Source organism: Triturus cristatus, chromosome 3_1, assembly GCF_964204655.1.
Source record: "Triturus cristatus chromosome 3_1, aTriCri1.1, whole genome shotgun sequence".
Taxonomy (NCBI): Eukaryota; Metazoa; Chordata; class Amphibia; order Caudata; family Salamandridae; genus Triturus; species Triturus cristatus.
This window is the reverse complement of record NC_140583.1, coordinates 890114591-890132013: the sequence shown is the minus strand read 5'-3', so window position 1 is coordinate 890132013 and position 17423 is coordinate 890114591. Positions and strand designations below refer to the sequence as shown.

The window sequence follows — 17423 nt, the reverse complement described above, 5'->3', positions numbered from 1 at the left end:
GACAAAACCTCCTACTGATGGAGCAGTCAGGGTTTCATAAGCATCATTCTTGCTTGAATGATCTGCTTTAGGGGTCTTACTGGAAAAACAAAAAGGCAATCTATTTATGCAGCCTTTATTGACGCAACACCTGTTTTTGAGAATGTAGACAGACCAACCTTATGGTGCAAATTAGCTGCAATTAACATCTCAGATCACTTTAACATTCTAGTTGCACAGCAAGCTAGCACATGGTGTTAGGTTCTACAAGTTCTATCCAAGAAAACTGACATGCCCTAAAGACTGAAGTGGGGACAGCCCCTCTGCTTTTTACTTTTTATGTCCATCACCCACATTCAATTATTTCCAGTATTAGAAACTGCCCCTACAGTCTCAGGGGTCATTACGTAATGCTGACAATATAATAGTTTCAAGATCAAACCCTAAATGGTCTCCAGTAAAGGTCAGAGGCACTTTGTCTTTATCTGAATTCTCATTTTTAAAAATAGGCACAGAGAAGAGTAAAATAGTGGTATTCTCAGAAAACAAAATAGGTCATGGAAATGGGGTGTCAAGCTACTCTTATTTTTGTTGTCTTGAGAATTAGCTTGTCACACAACCTCCTCATAAAGCATCTGAGCGAAAACGCCATGCTGCTGGCTTAAGAGCTTTTTACAGCGCGACAGACAGAAAACACCTATGGCAAGATGGCCACACTTTAGTGTAGCTCTACAGGCAGGCAACTTCAATCCTTTCAATAGCCATCTTTTTGACTGCCATCCATCCCCAGAGAAAAGGGAAGGTCATGCACAAGACGTCTAGCACAATATAATTGATAATAGCAGTGCTTTTGAAGAACACATGTCCCAGAAGCGGCACTGGCTCCATCCTGCCGCATGACCTTGGCCAACAGAATATGGAGGCAGCAAATGGCCCACAAAGAATATGGCGGAGACCCACGCCTTGCTGAGTGCACACCCGAGTGCTGGGGGTGCTGACAGAGTGCCAGCAGGCGTCTCACATCATCGGTGCTGTGACTGACTTGACGCGGAGAGGTGGGCTGCAGAGAGAAGTCCAGAGACCTATAGACCCATAGCCGGCAATGAGCGGCAGGACATGCCGCCGGCCTGCCTGGCCTTAGACAGCCTATGAAGAAGTGCAGCGTTCGGCCGTAGCAGGGTCGCAACCTGTGAATCGGACACCGCACGCAATGAGCATGCAGTCAGCGTGTTGCACGAGAGATCTGTGGCACGATAGACTACGTGGGCCACGCTGGATCCCACAATCGGTGAATCTGCTCACCACTCAGCACTCACAAGACACGTGTGCGCCAAGGTCCCCATGATGCAGGGGCCACATGCCTTAGATGCAGGCATGATCCCTCTGACTATGCACAAGGCAATCAGGTCTCCAGGCACAATTTTTAGTTCCACACTCCGGCAGTGCTACTAGTTGCGATCCAGTCGACGATGTGGAGACTTAAGAGGACACCGCTCTACAGATCTCACAGGTAGACAGTGTGGGTCCCTCATATAGATCTTTGATGTCTCTGAGGCCTCAAAAAGAACAGGGGGGCAAGCCAAAAAGCCCTTGGGGAGCACACCTCAGGGTGCCACAAAGCAGCAGGTAGTCAGCTCAAGCCAGCCACTATTCAGGAAGGCCGCACAGTCCCTTTCAATGGCAGTAATCGTCCTTGTGCACAACAGGTTCCTTTGGCAGTACCCACCACGCAGTTCCAGGTTCTCCAGTTCCATGTCCCCACAAGTGTATCTCTGCCCTGCTGAAGTATGGCACCAGTAGTTATACTCTAGTGTGCCTTTGAACTGAAGTTGGGGATGGTTCAAAGGGTTTCCCTTTGAACCACAGATGTCTCCCCTAAATATCAGTCCTGTCTGCCATGAGGCCATGGAATGCAGATCTTAATCTTTAGTGGGACCATGATCTGGCGCCAGAGGCCAAGTGTCTAAGCCTGTTCCTCCAATCTATCGAGCGAAGCCCATAAATGGCAGAGGTCTGTCGTTCCAGTTGCATGCCCAATTGTTTTATAACTGTTGCCGGAGAATGCCCAGATGTGCTCCCCCAGACTCCAGTGTGGACTGGAGTTAAGCTAAAAGGCACACAGAGTTTTAGAGCAGAGAAATGCCCACTTTCTCGGAGAGGCATTTCTAAGCTAGTAATGACAAAACCACCTTTACCACAGGACAGGGTTTGTCATTGTGAATCCAATGATAGGAAACAGGATGAGGCTGCTCCACTGCAGTCCACTCTTGCGGCCTGAAGTAATTCCAACCATTTCCTCAAGTTAGCCAATGGGAAGGGCAAATCTCTTGGTAGTGAAAACACACATGTGCGTTCCTCACTACCTGGACAGGGAACACACATGTGTACCTGCTTTGCCTTTCACCTGCCACTCGCTTCACCCCTCAATATGTGCCCTAACGGTGGTAAAAAGGTCCTCTCAGGATGGCCAGTGTTTTAGAAAGACCAGCCTGAGTAAAAGCATAATTGCGCATGCACAGACCTGCAATGGCTGGCTGGACACATGCTTAGAAACACCCTCGGTGAAATTGCGCATGCTGGCCTGCGATTGCAGGCTAGCCACATGTTTTAAAACATCCTAGGTGCAAGTGCACACACCGGCCTGCGATTGGAAGCTGGAGACATGTTTAAGCACATCATTGGTGCCAGTGTCACATACATGGTGAAATCACCACTTCCTACGTGTGTAGGAAGGGCACATGCACTTTCACACTGCCTTTATAGTGGGAAAGTGTCCTAAGGCCACAATGATAGAATCAGCAAAACCCCGGGAGGTGTCCAGTGAGGAGAGCTGACCCCGAGATGGGAAAACCCACATTGGGATTCTTCCCTACCCAGGCAACGAACATGCAGGTGTACCTACCCAGCCACTCACCTACCCCGAGCTCCACCCTTCAAGGCTTACCTCAGGGCTGCACTGGGGGTAGTGAACGGCTCCCTCAGGGTTGGCTAATAATTGAGAAAGGCCAACCTAAGCATGATACATGTTTGATAGGTTATTCCGGTGGGTGGCACCATCAGTGCGGAATTCCACTACTAGCCAGTGTTACCGCCCTGGGTATGTGGTGTACATTTTACAGGGCCCTCACAGGTACGACACCTAAACCAACCAAGTAGGCACCCATTCCTGGCATGGTTAGGAAGGGGCATGTGCACTTTCCCACTGCAGTACAGTGGAAAATTACCCAGAGTCCTACGGTCATGAAAAGAGATGGCAAAAACAAGGAGGACAAAACGTTTTAGGGAAATCCCTCCAAGAAGGGCCATGTCCAACAATCACCCAGCCATCTCAGTCTCACAGGGACCTAAGGCACTGTCCATACTTGCAGAGGCGGGGCTGAGGACGATGGGAGAACTATACTGAGGAGGGCCGTTTATAACATTAGATGAGATGTCCCAGCAGCAGTGCCAGACCCTGCTGTTGATATTCACCTATCACCGGCTGCGGGAGGCTGTGAGAGCACTCTATCCCAAATTCCCAGACAAACTACCCACAATGGGGGCTCTGCAGACATTACTCACACATAACACACGTATAAGCCTTATCGCCAGGCTATATAATGCCTCTCAGACAGACAAAATGATGGCCCCTAGCGCCGTTTTAGAACAGTGGAATGCCCACCTGGGGACCACACTCTCTTTAGAGGACTGGGGATTTTGCTATGCACAGGCAGGCCAATTCACATCCACATGCAATTTAAGAAATATACATTTTTACTATCTCCAACAAATGTACTACACTCCCCTTCAATTGTATAAATACTGGTTCCGCACAGACACAAAATGCGCCAGATGCCATGACACATATTCAAATTTCTTACATTTAGTTTGGGCCTGTGGTTTCATACACCGCTTCTGGGCTCAGGTGTCTTATGCTCGGTCTGAATGGTGATGGAGGTGGCGGCATGCACCTCCCACGTCTCTCCTTGGTCAACTCAAACGACTGCAGCCAGCCAACTGAAGGTTGACGATAGCCTTGATGTTAGCGAAGAGGAGGGTGGCTATCAATTAGGGGGAAGAGTAGCCCCCACTTACCACAAACCTTCTGACATCATCTGCCGGATCCTAATCTGACATGAACACTATGTACTTTAATCCACATAACACAATAATAATTAATCTAAATGTATTGTATGTAATAATGCATGACGAAACCACTGTACAAGCCGCAATGATGACATGATGACACTGGTATTGCCTTTGTTCTGTATAATTGACAAATGTAATTTAAAAAAAAAAAAAAGCAGCATCCTTATTGCCCCACATTAGTATAAGACGTCTCCTGTTGGCTTCATTTATCCTCAAATGAAAAAAGTGTGGTCATGCTTATTGAGAAATCGGTTTCTTCAAAATCTTATAATAATGTTCAGGCTGCCCTGCAGTTCATTTTTGCACCTCTTACAATGACAGACTAAAATGTAAATAAAACGTCAAAAATATATAGTAAATTCTTCTTCATAGATGGATCTAAAGAGGTTATGATAATTATATTATACAGAATTTATTGACTTAGTATCACATGAAATTTTTATGCTTACTTTTGTAATGAGTACTTTTAACAGTTGTAATTACTGTGTTTTATCAATATTTTGTCTCCTACCTTGGGTGGTAAATAACAAAACTAATGAATACATTTGTTGGTACATGCCCTACACACACATAATGAACATACCTAGAGATACCCTTACACAAATTTAGTATCATCTGCCAGGGCTTGAATTCCATGAATATCCCCACAATATAGTGCCATTTGCCACACATGTAGTTATGGACGTATTAGTCTTTGGGATTACCCTCCATCTCATAGTTGTGGCAATATTGTATCAACTTTTTGCGTTTTTGGCTTCTTGAAGAAATCTCTTCACCCTAGTGGAAGTTCACAGCTACCTAGACATATGTCAAGAAATGTGTACCTTTTATTGTCACATATTTCTTTGAAACCCAGAAAACTTCCTTCATAAATGTGTGACAAACGAATTGGGTGGATGGCTTTGAGCTGTTGGAAAGGGCAGCCTGATTTTAGGGTTAGGTTCCATAAAAATATAATATATATATATATATATATATATATATATACACATATATACATATATACATATATATATATACATATATATATTTTTTTTTTTTACCGGGATATGCAGCGCTCCTCGTGGGTTCGTTTCCCTGCGGCAGAACCACGCCGCTCTATATACATACAATGATCTCTCCAGCCGGAGAGTTACAGATGGGACGTACTCTCGTATTCGTTTCTTTTGCACTTTTTTTTATTACTTCAAAATAGCGAGCTGTTTTAGGCAAAGCAAGATCTACGCGTTTCGGAATGCCATGATTCCTTGCTCACGATCAACCTGGCTTTTGGGCACACCCATACATATATTCAAACAAGCTGTTACATCATTTCCTGCCACAGTTCAATGTGCCCCTATGCCTTCTGGAGGCATATATATATCATTAACGTGGGGAGTCTCTTACTTTAACCATAAGGTCTGCAGAAAAGGCTTGTAGGCACAACAAGAGTCCTGCATGGTCCAGTTCACAGTGGTCAGCTGGATCTTCTTCAAGCGATGAGACATTTTGCTTATTGTGTCCTTGTAGCAGGAAACAGGAGGCCAGCTACATTACCTTGGGTGCTGTAAGGAGTTAAGTCTTTTTCCCAGACTGGGAACCCTTGAGCTTTTTCCTAGACTGGGGAAGATCTTTTCCTGCCTGTCCAGGAATTTTTCTCAGGAGGTGGTGGTGAGGTGCCAGGATATCTTGTGCCCGAGTAAATGACTGGATAATTCCCTAGACCCAATTCTGGCTACAGTCTTGCAGAAATTCAACCTAAGCAAATCATTTTTCAGTTTAAAGAAAATGGAAAAGCTTCCTAATATCCTACAACCAAATAGCCATAGCCATCTCCCAGGTGTAGGAGCCTTGTCTCCATCTATCCACTCCTCTATGGAGATTTCCCTCTTTCCATGTTAGATCTTCTACGAACACTGGCAGAAAGTTCAGGGTGGGTCTGCGAATCAATGGTGGCAGTTCCTGAAAGGGCCTTTCAGCATTTCCACCTCAAAGGAAGAGCAGGGAAACTACCCCTTGTATTGCCAGGTGTTTCTGCTCTCCTTCCAGATGTATTATCCCTGCTATGTGGTGACTTAACACCACTCCTTCTTTCCTACTGTAATAGGCAATCTGTTGTCTTTCACAAGGACAAATTGTTACGAGTCAGCCAGGGATGCATATTTAGTGTCTGGAAAAGAACTGTGAGGTAAAGTAGCTCTAAACCAGTTTACCTTCAGAAAGCAAAAAGTAAATTTTTCTAAAGTTATTTTTCAAGAGAGTTACTTAAATTTCATCAGGGAATTAGATTTGAAAATGAAGAAAAAAATAACGACTGCTCTAGTGTTTTCCCATACCCAGATACGAAAAGGATTTAATTCCCAATTGGACTGTTTGTGGAAAATGCACTCTAGCCTACATTGTGAAAATAGTTCTCTGTAATTGTTCGGTAGGACGGCATACTTTTCTCAAACCCTAGTAAGCCCATTTCTCTATAGTAAGGATCCAGCTCCCTGGGCTTTCAAGTCAGTCTTTAAAAGCAACTTAACTAATATACAAAATAGTTTTTCTCCATAGCAAAAGGCACTTTCCAGCAGTGGGACCAGCTCTGGAGTCATATCCCCAAATTGTACAGAAGAATATCCCAGTGTGAAAACCCATATAAACTGATGACGGGTGGTATTATACCCATACCTGCTTACGCACTCTACCCAACTCCCTCTCCACTATGCTGGAGATGCCAATCGACAATGGCGATTTCCACCATATCTGTTGATCCTGCCCCCTATATAGAAACCTACTGGAAAGAATTCCTGAGCCATATAAAGTGGGTTGTGGGCTACCTGCTTCCCGATTAGTTCAACACAGTGATTCTGGGTATTCGCCCTCTGACATAGCAAGCCGTGACACATTCTGACTAGCACCTCAGAGCCCTCAAGCTGGCAATGGCCAGACACCTAATTACTCTTCACTGGAAGAAAGCGTCCACTTAGTCGATAGGCCAGTGGTTTAATGAGTTTGCCATGCATTGGCCATTGAACATCTGTCTCATAGGGTGTCCCACACCGAAAATAAGTTCACACACACGGCAGCCTCTGATAACTTACTTCATTCGCTTAGAACACTTCTGCTTTACACACCCTAGGCATAAAGCCCTAAAACAATTTGACTAACCCTGCCATCAATGAGACCCCCACAGGAATCCAAGGTGCCGGAGCCTCCCCATCTGAACAAAATCTTCCCAGCCATGCTTCCACTCTTCCCAACACTTTAGCTTGAGACTTCTCTGCATCCTCACTTCGGTGACAATCCATAGTCCTGCATGCCCTCTACAATGGCCCTCCCTATGTTTAGAGTTGTTATATTTCTGTCTTACGCTGATCCTGGCCAATTGCCAAGACTCCTTATAAAGTCGACCCATGGCAGCCGTATTAAGGGGCCTTGACTGTACCCTTGGGATAATGAACATTTGGTCCGATGTCCTGTTGGCTTCTTTGCTTCTTGCATAATTGTGCATCAATGCCATTAATCGGATATGTACACCTGTGAATGCTTTGTTCTACTATGTTTTTATGTCTTTGTTTTCAAACTCTCAATAAACAGATTTCAAACAAAAAATGCACTTTTCTTTGCCTTATTACTTTGCAGTGCTTTTAAACTGCAACCCAGCCAGAGCACAATGGTGCTTTCTATAACAATACATATTTGGCATGTATGAGGGTGATTTAAGTACATAATGCAACAGACACAACTAACTTGCACATCACAGGTTCATTTCCTTTACCTACTACTACTGTGTCCCTACTGGCAACTTAAATGATCCAATTAGGTGAAACAAATACACAGTACATGCCTTGGGGGAAAAGCACACACTCTGTACCACTGTTTCTCAGGATCCTAAAGCCAAACTGGGAAAAGTCAGGGGACCGCTACATAAATGTAGACCTTTCTTACAGTAACGAAGGCAAGCCTGTCTTCACTTAACATACTTGCCACTTTTGATCATCTCCCAGTCAATATTTTCCCCAGTATTTTATTATCAATGTTAATCAAATACAACGCTCAATAGGGAGAACGGCACACTAAATCTTTGCCAGGGCTCGAGAGTACCATTGTAGCCTTCTACCTCATAGTTGACGTCAATAGACAACATGAAAGCAGTTATATACTTCTAATAATTTGAGGGTAAAATGACTAAATCAGTTTTATAAAATTCAACCCCATGTAATCTTATCAAGATCCAGGAGTGGGTTCACGTTTTTGTTCAAGAACCATACCCACTCATATCATGAACTCCCCCCCCCACATTTAATCTAGTCTAGAAGCAAGGTATATCCCCAGGGCTATAGTTCCAGACAATGCAGCAGGCGCAGTCAGTCAGAATGCAGGGCCTGATGGTGCAAATCAAGTTACCAGCATGGAAATCCTTCTCTTAGTTTCAAGCAGCAGATCTGAGAGGCTCTGAACCTCTCACATATTTATTCAGTGTACTCTGGGGTCAAGCAGGAGAGCACTCCTGCCCAAAAAGGTGCAAGGTAACAGCCCAGAGCATGACCACTTCCTCCAAAGTGGGGCATCATCTTCTCCCAGAAAGCACTATTCCTCAAAAATCAACATGGCTGAAATCTCAGCAGAGGAGTAAGAACTAGCTAAACTAACCACCAGTATGGCTCATTTCCATAGCTCTCCTCCGCCGAACATCTGCGAATTCCTGCCTTACGCCTGCTATCTGAGTGGGTCAGAGGTGATAGGGGTAGATGGCCCTGACATTCCCTGCCTGTCCTGTTCCTCCTTTGAAGCTTCATGCTTTACGACCCCCTCCCCCCTGCTTTGGCATTCCTGTGTAGCAGAGCTCTGTCCACCAGATAACCTCTGATCTGGAGAGTCACGTATCACTTTATTAAAGCAGCCTGGCTAAGCCTGTTAACTTGTACCAGTCAGGGAAAAGGGCAGGAAGGCAGAATTTTTGCTTACAGACAAAAAAGTCTTATTCATTTTCGGTATACTTTAGGATAAATTCCTACAATGGCATATTATTGGATTTAGCAATACCATTCTGCTAAGTCCTTGAATTATATATTATTTAATTCCTAGTAATAGTTATGCATTCATAAACTATTGTCATGTTATCCTATGGGGCCAGGCATCTACAATGGGGTAACTGCAATGTGCAATTTCTCCATCATGAGGGCATATAAAACATCTTTTATAAGGACCCTGCTTATAGTCACAGGACCCCCCCACACCCACCCTGAGGACACCTGGGGAAACCCTGGGGGTTCTGAATATGTAAAAATCAGGCAGATCTATGCTCCACAGTGCTCCTAGCACCCAAGTCGATTTTGTGAGGCACTTTACTACAATGTGGAAATGGAAATGTACAATTTCTCTGTCCCCAAAACATATAAAATCTCTTTTATAAGGCACCTCCTAATAATTGTATGACCTTCCTGCTCCCGTTTATCTGGTTTGTATACCTGAAGTGCCCTGGCCATTGTGAGTAATTTGTCAGAAACCACATATTCCAGAAGCTTCATTGTGCATGCATGCATCAGCAGGGAAGAGTGAGCCAACTGGCCTCCTGAGGAAAATGCTACTAAGCAAGTGTAGTTTTTTTAAAGGTTGAATGTTTTCACAGTCAGAAAGCCATTACAAGCTTTTTGTGTTTGCTTTAAAATATTTCACAAAAGACAGTTTTTTGCTGTTCGTCTGCTTCAATCAATCAATCAATCATAGCATTCACATATTATGAGATCAGTAGAAGAAATCAGGAGTCATGAATCTATTTTCATCTGTCTCCTACTACAGGAGGAGATTCCACCTCGCTTGCAGATAGTAGATGCTGCCTCTCAGTACTGTACCCTACATATGCCATATCCCTCCCTTTAGTTGGAAAATAACTCTAGAAATGTAGGGAGACATAGTAGAACTACTTTCTGATTGGACAAACCACATATATATACCTTGTTGCCCTGCCATGAGGCCTTGATGAAAATGCATTTCCAATGGGATTTGTTTGGCCTGGGAAATCTGTAAAGTTTACATTTTAAATAACCCTCCTTCAGGATGCTCTTAGTTAGAAAGGAGCCCAAATATATTGATCTCTCAGAGTTTTCTGGCAATATGAATACTGTTTAACAAGCAAATATGCTGAGCCATCTCTAATATTATAAGGTGGGCTTTTAACCTTTTACTCATGGCTCCTGTTCTCTAAGACCTATATTAAAAACAGAGACATTCAGAGAAGAATCGGCACTGCATACTTTTAATAGTAATCTCAAAGTAGCCCTTGAGGCATCACAATGCACTATAGCACTTTTGCAGGCTTGGCCCCCAACATATCTGAAGCTCTTTTTAATACCTATGATGCCGAAAATAGGTTTGGATTCAGACAAGGAGTACTGTACTCAATTAAAGCATCACAAAACATTTGCAGATAATATAGTATATAAAACTCCAGAGCACTATTTAAAGTTTCAGCTTTAACACAGAGTAAGGCGCTGTGTATTCTTCTCCTGCTACTAGGAATTCTTACTTTAAAAGTTTATTCTTCCAGATGGAATTCCTCTGAATAATCTTCAGGTATCTGACTCGTGTAACAGTGACAAGACCTTTGCCACATACTTTTAATTTGCCCAAATTCGACCCTGGTAGAAGCCCGACAACGTTTCATAAAACCCATTTGCCTTAGATAGAACGCTATTTTATCTCCAGATTTAATTACATTGTGCAAGTCTCCTCTAAATGAATTTATTTGCTATAACTTGTTCAAGTTCCTAAAGAGTTTCTTAAAAGTTGTTTTAATTTTTTTTATAAATTTAATAACCACACACTAAATATCTGTATTTGTCAAGTTTAATTTATCATGTTTATAACGTGTTTTAAAGAAAGTTTTAAAAGTATAAATACAACTTTTTAATATTATGTATTTGCATTTGTTGACCTCAGATGAGGTCTGAATCAAATTCAAATTTTGAATTTGAATTTTGAATACCGTTATACATAAGAGTTCCAGTCTGAACCAGAACGGCTTCCCAGCTAGTAATTCTTCGAATGCCATCAAATTCAAATGTATTTATTTCATACAAAGTTAATAAAAACAATTGCATGTATGGATATACAAAGGTTAAAAGTGACATAAGGTTGTAAGGAACAGCATTTTAAATTGGATAAAAATAGCCTCTGCCAGTAAGAGCCTTTATATAGAACCTTCCAGTTTCTTTTCAGCCGAACACAGGAATATACCAATACATAATAAAGCTGGTATAATTTGCTTTTAAAACTTTGATCACAACTTGTCCACATGAATGAATGCACATTTGCTTAAACAATTGCCTCTCTTTTATTGAGGTAGGGAAAATGCAAACATGAATGTTGGTCTTCTCAGCTTGATTACAAAGTCTACAGTTATTATTGGTCCTTAGCTTACACCATGTTGGGATCAAAACCAGCATGGATAATCCACCAAATCTATATGCCATGACCTTATTTTGTAGGACTTTTGTAGACCACGCAAACCCCAGCCATCACAGAACTGTTCCATGCTCTCGCTCCTATCAGACTCATCTTCACTCCCCTCGCTCATCTGTCTCACCTCTGTTCACTCTCTCGTCGGTTGGGTGCCTCAGTTCTCTGCTTCCAACATGTGCCTTAGTCCTTTTGCCTGTTCAATGCTTTACTCTGTATCTTCTCTCATCCATCATGAGCCCTGGTCCCACTCTCTCACTTACCTTGTACCTCAGGTATTCATCTTGGTCCCTGCTCACCTCACATCCTCTTTGCACCTCACTTTCAACACGTTTGTGCCGCCTTCTCTCATTCATTGATGATTTGTGGCTAAGCTCTAGCTCAACTTCTTTCTCATATGATTTAGCTTCACTCCCCTCTTCTGGTTGCTTTCTCTCTCTACTTTCATCAGCTGGGCACTTAATTCACCAATTTTTGGATGCCATGTTCACCTAATTCATCATTCAATTTATGTATCAGTCTCTTTCTTGCCAGTCTTTGCCTTGGTGAAATTTCTCAACTGCCGAGTGACTCAGTCCATTCTCTTATCGATCACTCATCTCAGTTCTCCCGGTCATGCTTCTTGTACCCCATTCTGCCCCCTCAGACAATGGTGTGTCTTTGCTCCCAGCAATTAATTATGTATCTTGGTAACCTCTCATCAACTATGTGCCACAGTCACTGCTTGCAACGACCTTGGTCCTGGGTTTGCCCGCAGAACCTTTTGCCTTGTTCTCACTTCGGCATCTCATCAAGCTTGTGCCTTACTTTGATCTATAAATCAGCTTGTGTCTCCCCACCCTCTCTTATCCAGCTCTTGCCATCTCTTCTTGATAGTTTTGCTCAACCTTTATGTACCTCAGCCCACTTGCTTATCCATCACATGCACTGTTTTTTTAATCTTCTATTTTTGGACATCTACCTCGTTCATCTTGTGCTTCTTTCAAATGTCTCTTGCACAATCTTGCATGGTCCCCTCTCTTATCAGTCTTGCTCTTTGCCTCCCTGATACTTAAACGTCGCACCACTCTCTCATCATCTAGCTAATGCCTCACTCCCCTCTCCAAGCCTTAATCTGGCTCAGTCCACCTCTCATTAGTCTTGTCATGGCCCTCTCCATCATCCTTTATTACTATTCCCACTTCTCTTTACTAGAACAGGATGAAAAGGGCACAGCAAATCATATGCAGTGTCTTCCACCATCCTGTAACTGGACTACAGCGGACAACAGTGCAACGGGGGTGCAGCACATGGATATGTTAAATCCCATTTTTATTGTTGGGTTTAGAATGAGTGAGATTGGAGCTTGGAGACCCCTTCCAGATCTCATATATGACCATCTGACTTGAGCTATCAAATTAAAAACGGGATTAGGGGCAAGCAATACATTCAGACATGCTGTGTGCCATGCATTTCCCTGCCAATTTTACCATTGTAGTTAAAGGGAGGCTGGGATCCATCATGCCATATCTGACCAAATAAATAAGCATGATGATCAGGAAGGGAATAGATTGAGACTGCTCTTAGTCCCTACCCAACTCATTCCTCATCCTCAGATCCCACTACCTACTTCCATACAGACTGTGGCAGTCGCTGGAAAAGGCTTATTGCACCACCTTCCAATCTGGCATAGAATGCCATCAACAAGAATGCAAATTCGCAGTTGGACAGTAAGGAACTGAATAATTACAGTCCCTCCTAATACTACCCTCTCAGCTACATTATATTTATGGATAGGCTCTGAGGGGTGGGTAGCCACCCCCACATTCCCTGCCACCCCCACATTACCTGCCACCGCCTTCCCGCACCCCCCCCCCCAGCACCTTGAAACCCTCACAGGTACGTAGTGCGCTTTACAAATTACTTCATTGATTCCATCCCATCAACTGAAGACCAGATTCAAATAGGTGGGCGTGGCTTGGAATGAGCAGAGGTTAGTGATGATATTTGAGATTTTACATGATTAAAACGTGTAGAAAGAAAAAGAAGGACTAGGAACTACTGTAAGAAAAAAAACTGTACAGAGTCTCAATGCATAGAACCTAAAGGTTCACGGATGTAATACACAGAATCTAAACCTTCACAGAGCCTCTAAACCATACAGCTAAAGAACTGCTGCCATGTTGACTATTTAGAGGTGTGGTTTTTTTCCAGTAAACCAAACACAATACGCTTTTTTGTTCTCAGTCCACATAACAATTTTCAAAAATATACTTGGTTTAACTCAAAAAAGTTACTTTAAGTCAATTTACAACTCCCCACATATCTAGTGTCCTTACATAAAAGCTGGTCAGTTCTACGGAAGTGTGTGGGTTACTGTCTCATCCACCTTGAAGTGACATGTCGGTTTTCAAATACTGTTGACAGCCTAACAAATCTAGTCTGCAACTGTGGAGAAGCCATCGAGCGTGCAAGCAAAACAGTCGAAGGTCTCAGAACCAAATTACTTTTAACTATACTGTTAAAACAACATCAACCCCACATTCTTAAAAATCAAATACTCCCTTAACAAGTAGAGGAGCATTGTACCAGGGCAGGTGCAGCATGACTACTTAGGTCGAATCCTGTTCATCCTAAAATTCTCTGACAGAAACAAAACAGCAGCATTGTTATCTTGTGCCATGCAAAGCGAGGCAGGAGAGCAGTTAATGCCAATTCAAAGTTATTGAATTCTCACCCATCGCTATCTTAATTTTGAAATTATTGACAATAATGGTAATTTTGTTTCAACAGGTTTTTGATGGATCCAGTATTTATTAATGTGATTTTGAAATAGCACCTTATAAGTGAGAATTCAACTAACGATCTTTCTTTAGTGCAACACTTCCATCACAAACAACCTTGTTGTTCCAAACACTTTCCTTCCATTTATCTGCTTAAGCAGTATGGTGCTTGGGTATATTTGTCTCATCTTTCGATGTCTGGCTCCTAAATAGGCCCTTAAGCAAAAGTTGACAAAAACGAAATTAAATATGAATATTACTTACTTCTTTTGCAATCTTTAAAGCTTCTTTGTTTCTCCGATAAAATATTTCTTTATATTCATCCATCCAGACCTCAGCAAGGCGGACTTCATTGCGAGCAATTACTTGTGTACCTTTGGGAAAGGTATGTGGACTCTTGCTGCGAAAAACATGTCCCACAACACTACACGGTAGAATCTCCAAAGTACCGCCACACTGCCATACCTGATAATTTACAACAAACAATGCTTGAATACATGACGCATAACCTGTAATTCACACAATATTTCCTCACAATTATTCAATGACAAAAAAAATTGCACAAAATTGAGAAATGGCATGCTTTTAAGAGCAGCACCACAACAAAAATTCAAGAAGTTTATTTTTTGTCTAAAAGAAAGCAAAGATCAAATTAACTGTTGTTTAAAACTGTTACATAAGTAACCGAGTGACACATACTGCATACTACTTTTTTTACAGCCTCCAATTCATAAAGACACTATATACAATCATTAATATAATTTATAACAGCTGAAACTTGAGCATGCCTCTAAAATCTGACGGTATATAACATGATCCAAATTAAATGTTCACTGGAACAAAAAGTAATCAATGATGGTATTACTTTAATGCCTTAATCCATCCCTTGGTTTAATATGACCACCAGTAGAGGACTGATTAAACTATTTTCGAATTGCCTGCTGAATTTAGAACATGTGTTTATTACATTGGAAATAGAAGTAATTGATTCAGGGCATGTGTCGGAGTGGATTCAAGTGGAATCCTGGCTCTGTAGTGTGTAGTTGTATTGCATCTCAGAAACAAATGAAAGTAACACCATTTATTGCACCAATTGAAACCTGGCATCTACAGAAGGCTCTCAGATTCCACTGTAGACAGTCACTAAATATTTCTCAAATATGTCAAATCCCTGATATTAATTTAGCCCACTTATCTTTAGCAGTTGTTGCCTTGGTATGTATTCCCGCTACTTATTTAAGAATTTCGATTATTTCGCCCAGCCCAAGGAGTATTCACAACTAATGCCAGGATCAACTCTCAAAGTCACTAAACTAACCTGAGCTTAAACCCGTGGTAGCTATGGCATAGAGCAGTCAGGCTTAACTTGAGGCAAAGCGTAATATATTTATGCTGTACCAACACAGTAATAAAGTCAAAACACCAAACAATATCAATACCAAACCGAAGAAGGAAAATTAACTAAAATGTATAGTGTAAAATAAAAAAAATCTCAAAAGGGGAACAGGGTATGCATTTTTAAAGTTAAAATAGCACAAAAAATTGTAAAGTGCCAATGGTAGTCAATGTTTGTAGTAGATCAGGACCTAGGCACGATGAAGTCCTAATGGGATATACTAACTAGGTATGGCCCAGTCAGCAGTTTTACCTTGCAAATTGGACCTTTTTTCTTGAAGTAAAAATTCTTTCAATGGGGCAATGAAGCAAGCTGTATCTGAGGAAGGCTTCAAAAAATCTGATAGGCATTGGGATGAGATACTGTTGAATTGCTGGTTTTGCTGGCAAAAGCTCAGAGCAGAAGAAATTCTCGCCAGTCAGATACTTTTGGCCCAGTCAAGATGTTTGTCTTCTCTTTTTTTGGAGCTATAAATCCTTCAGGGGAGCAAGGCTGCAACTGTATCCAATGTTGAGATTACTTCTCACCAGGAGACCGTTGAATAGGATTTGCTGCTGCAGAGCTGCTCAGAGTAGATGACATCAGAATTCTTAGCGCAGTAAGGTCGCACGATTGACGGATAGCCTGGGTGGTTTGTCCAAACATTTACTAAACCCCAAGTTTTCAGGAGTGTTTAGAGAAGACCAGTTAGACACAGCCAAGGGTACCAGGACCGAAGGAACAGCACTTGGGGGCCAAGGCTCACTCCAGCAGAAACCACCAGCAGGGTCATATCTAGTTGGTACTGCTCAGCTAGAAACTTTAAGCAAATGCCTCTTCCAGGTTTTTGTAGCCTCATAGCCACATGTGACGTCATCCAACTGACCCTTGGAGTCTACTTCTTGGTCCTGGGCACAAGAGAGTAGATCCAGTTTTTAAGGGCTCCTCTTAGTTCATAGATCTAAGAGAAGGTTCAGTCCTCTTCTATTCTTCCGCAGATCCACAAAATGTTCTGAGTAGGGTGCCTGGGGATGCTAAATTAATGTCTGACACAAGCTAGCAGGTGGGGGATTCCTAGCCACCCCTTTTGCAGAAGTTCTTGTTTCCCCCTAATGCGAACAATCTCACAGTGCTCCCTCACTATCAAAATCCAAGATAGGAAAACCCTCCCCCTCTTGGCCAGAACCTTTGTGTGCCCCCTCATAGAGGTGTGGCCAGATTGATGAGCAGTCCCCTCCCCTGTGGTCACTTTAAACCAGTTCTGCAGGTAGCTCTAACCCCACACCACTAGGTTTGATGCCTGCCTGACTGGGAGGACAAAAGCTAGGGCCTTTCCTGGTGTCACTAACATTTGCTTGTGACGGGGAAGCCCCTTTAAAGTATAATAATTTTCTGGGTACAGTCTTACCTGTCTTCCAACAGGGAAAGAAAAACACTTTCCCACACCGAAGCCATTGTGTCTGCTCTGGTAGCACTTTTCATACCTCATCAGGGCTAATCACGCACTGGACTACTGCTGGGGTGCTAAAACTAATTAGCCTCCACATGGTTCAGGCAGGGAAAAGGTACCTTTCCTAAAGTTATTTTTCCTTAATATTTAATAACTATCCAACTTCACCAATAAGTAGGTCTTATAATAAATATTAAAAAGAGAGGTTTAATCAGATTTCTAGATGGTACCAAACCAGAGATAACAGAATAATGATTTACTCCTGCTTCCCATTATTTCCTATGGGCCAGCCAGAGCCTTCTTA

General features: G+C 42.5%; 1 protein-coding gene across 5 annotated transcripts in view; it reads right to left on the bottom strand.

Annotated features, from left to right (window-relative positions):
• Positions 1 to 17423, bottom strand: part of GALNT3 (polypeptide N-acetylgalactosaminyltransferase 3) — a 517623-nt gene that overhangs the window by 127759 nt on the left and 372441 nt on the right. For all 5 annotated transcript variants that reach the window (XM_085645397.1, XM_085645398.1, XM_085645396.1 and 2 more), the window contains one exon: positions 14559 to 14759. In XM_085645397.1, coding sequence (XP_085501523.1) covers positions 14559 to 14759 — 201 coding nt within the window. The remainder of the gene's footprint in view (positions 1 to 14558; positions 14760 to 17423) is intronic.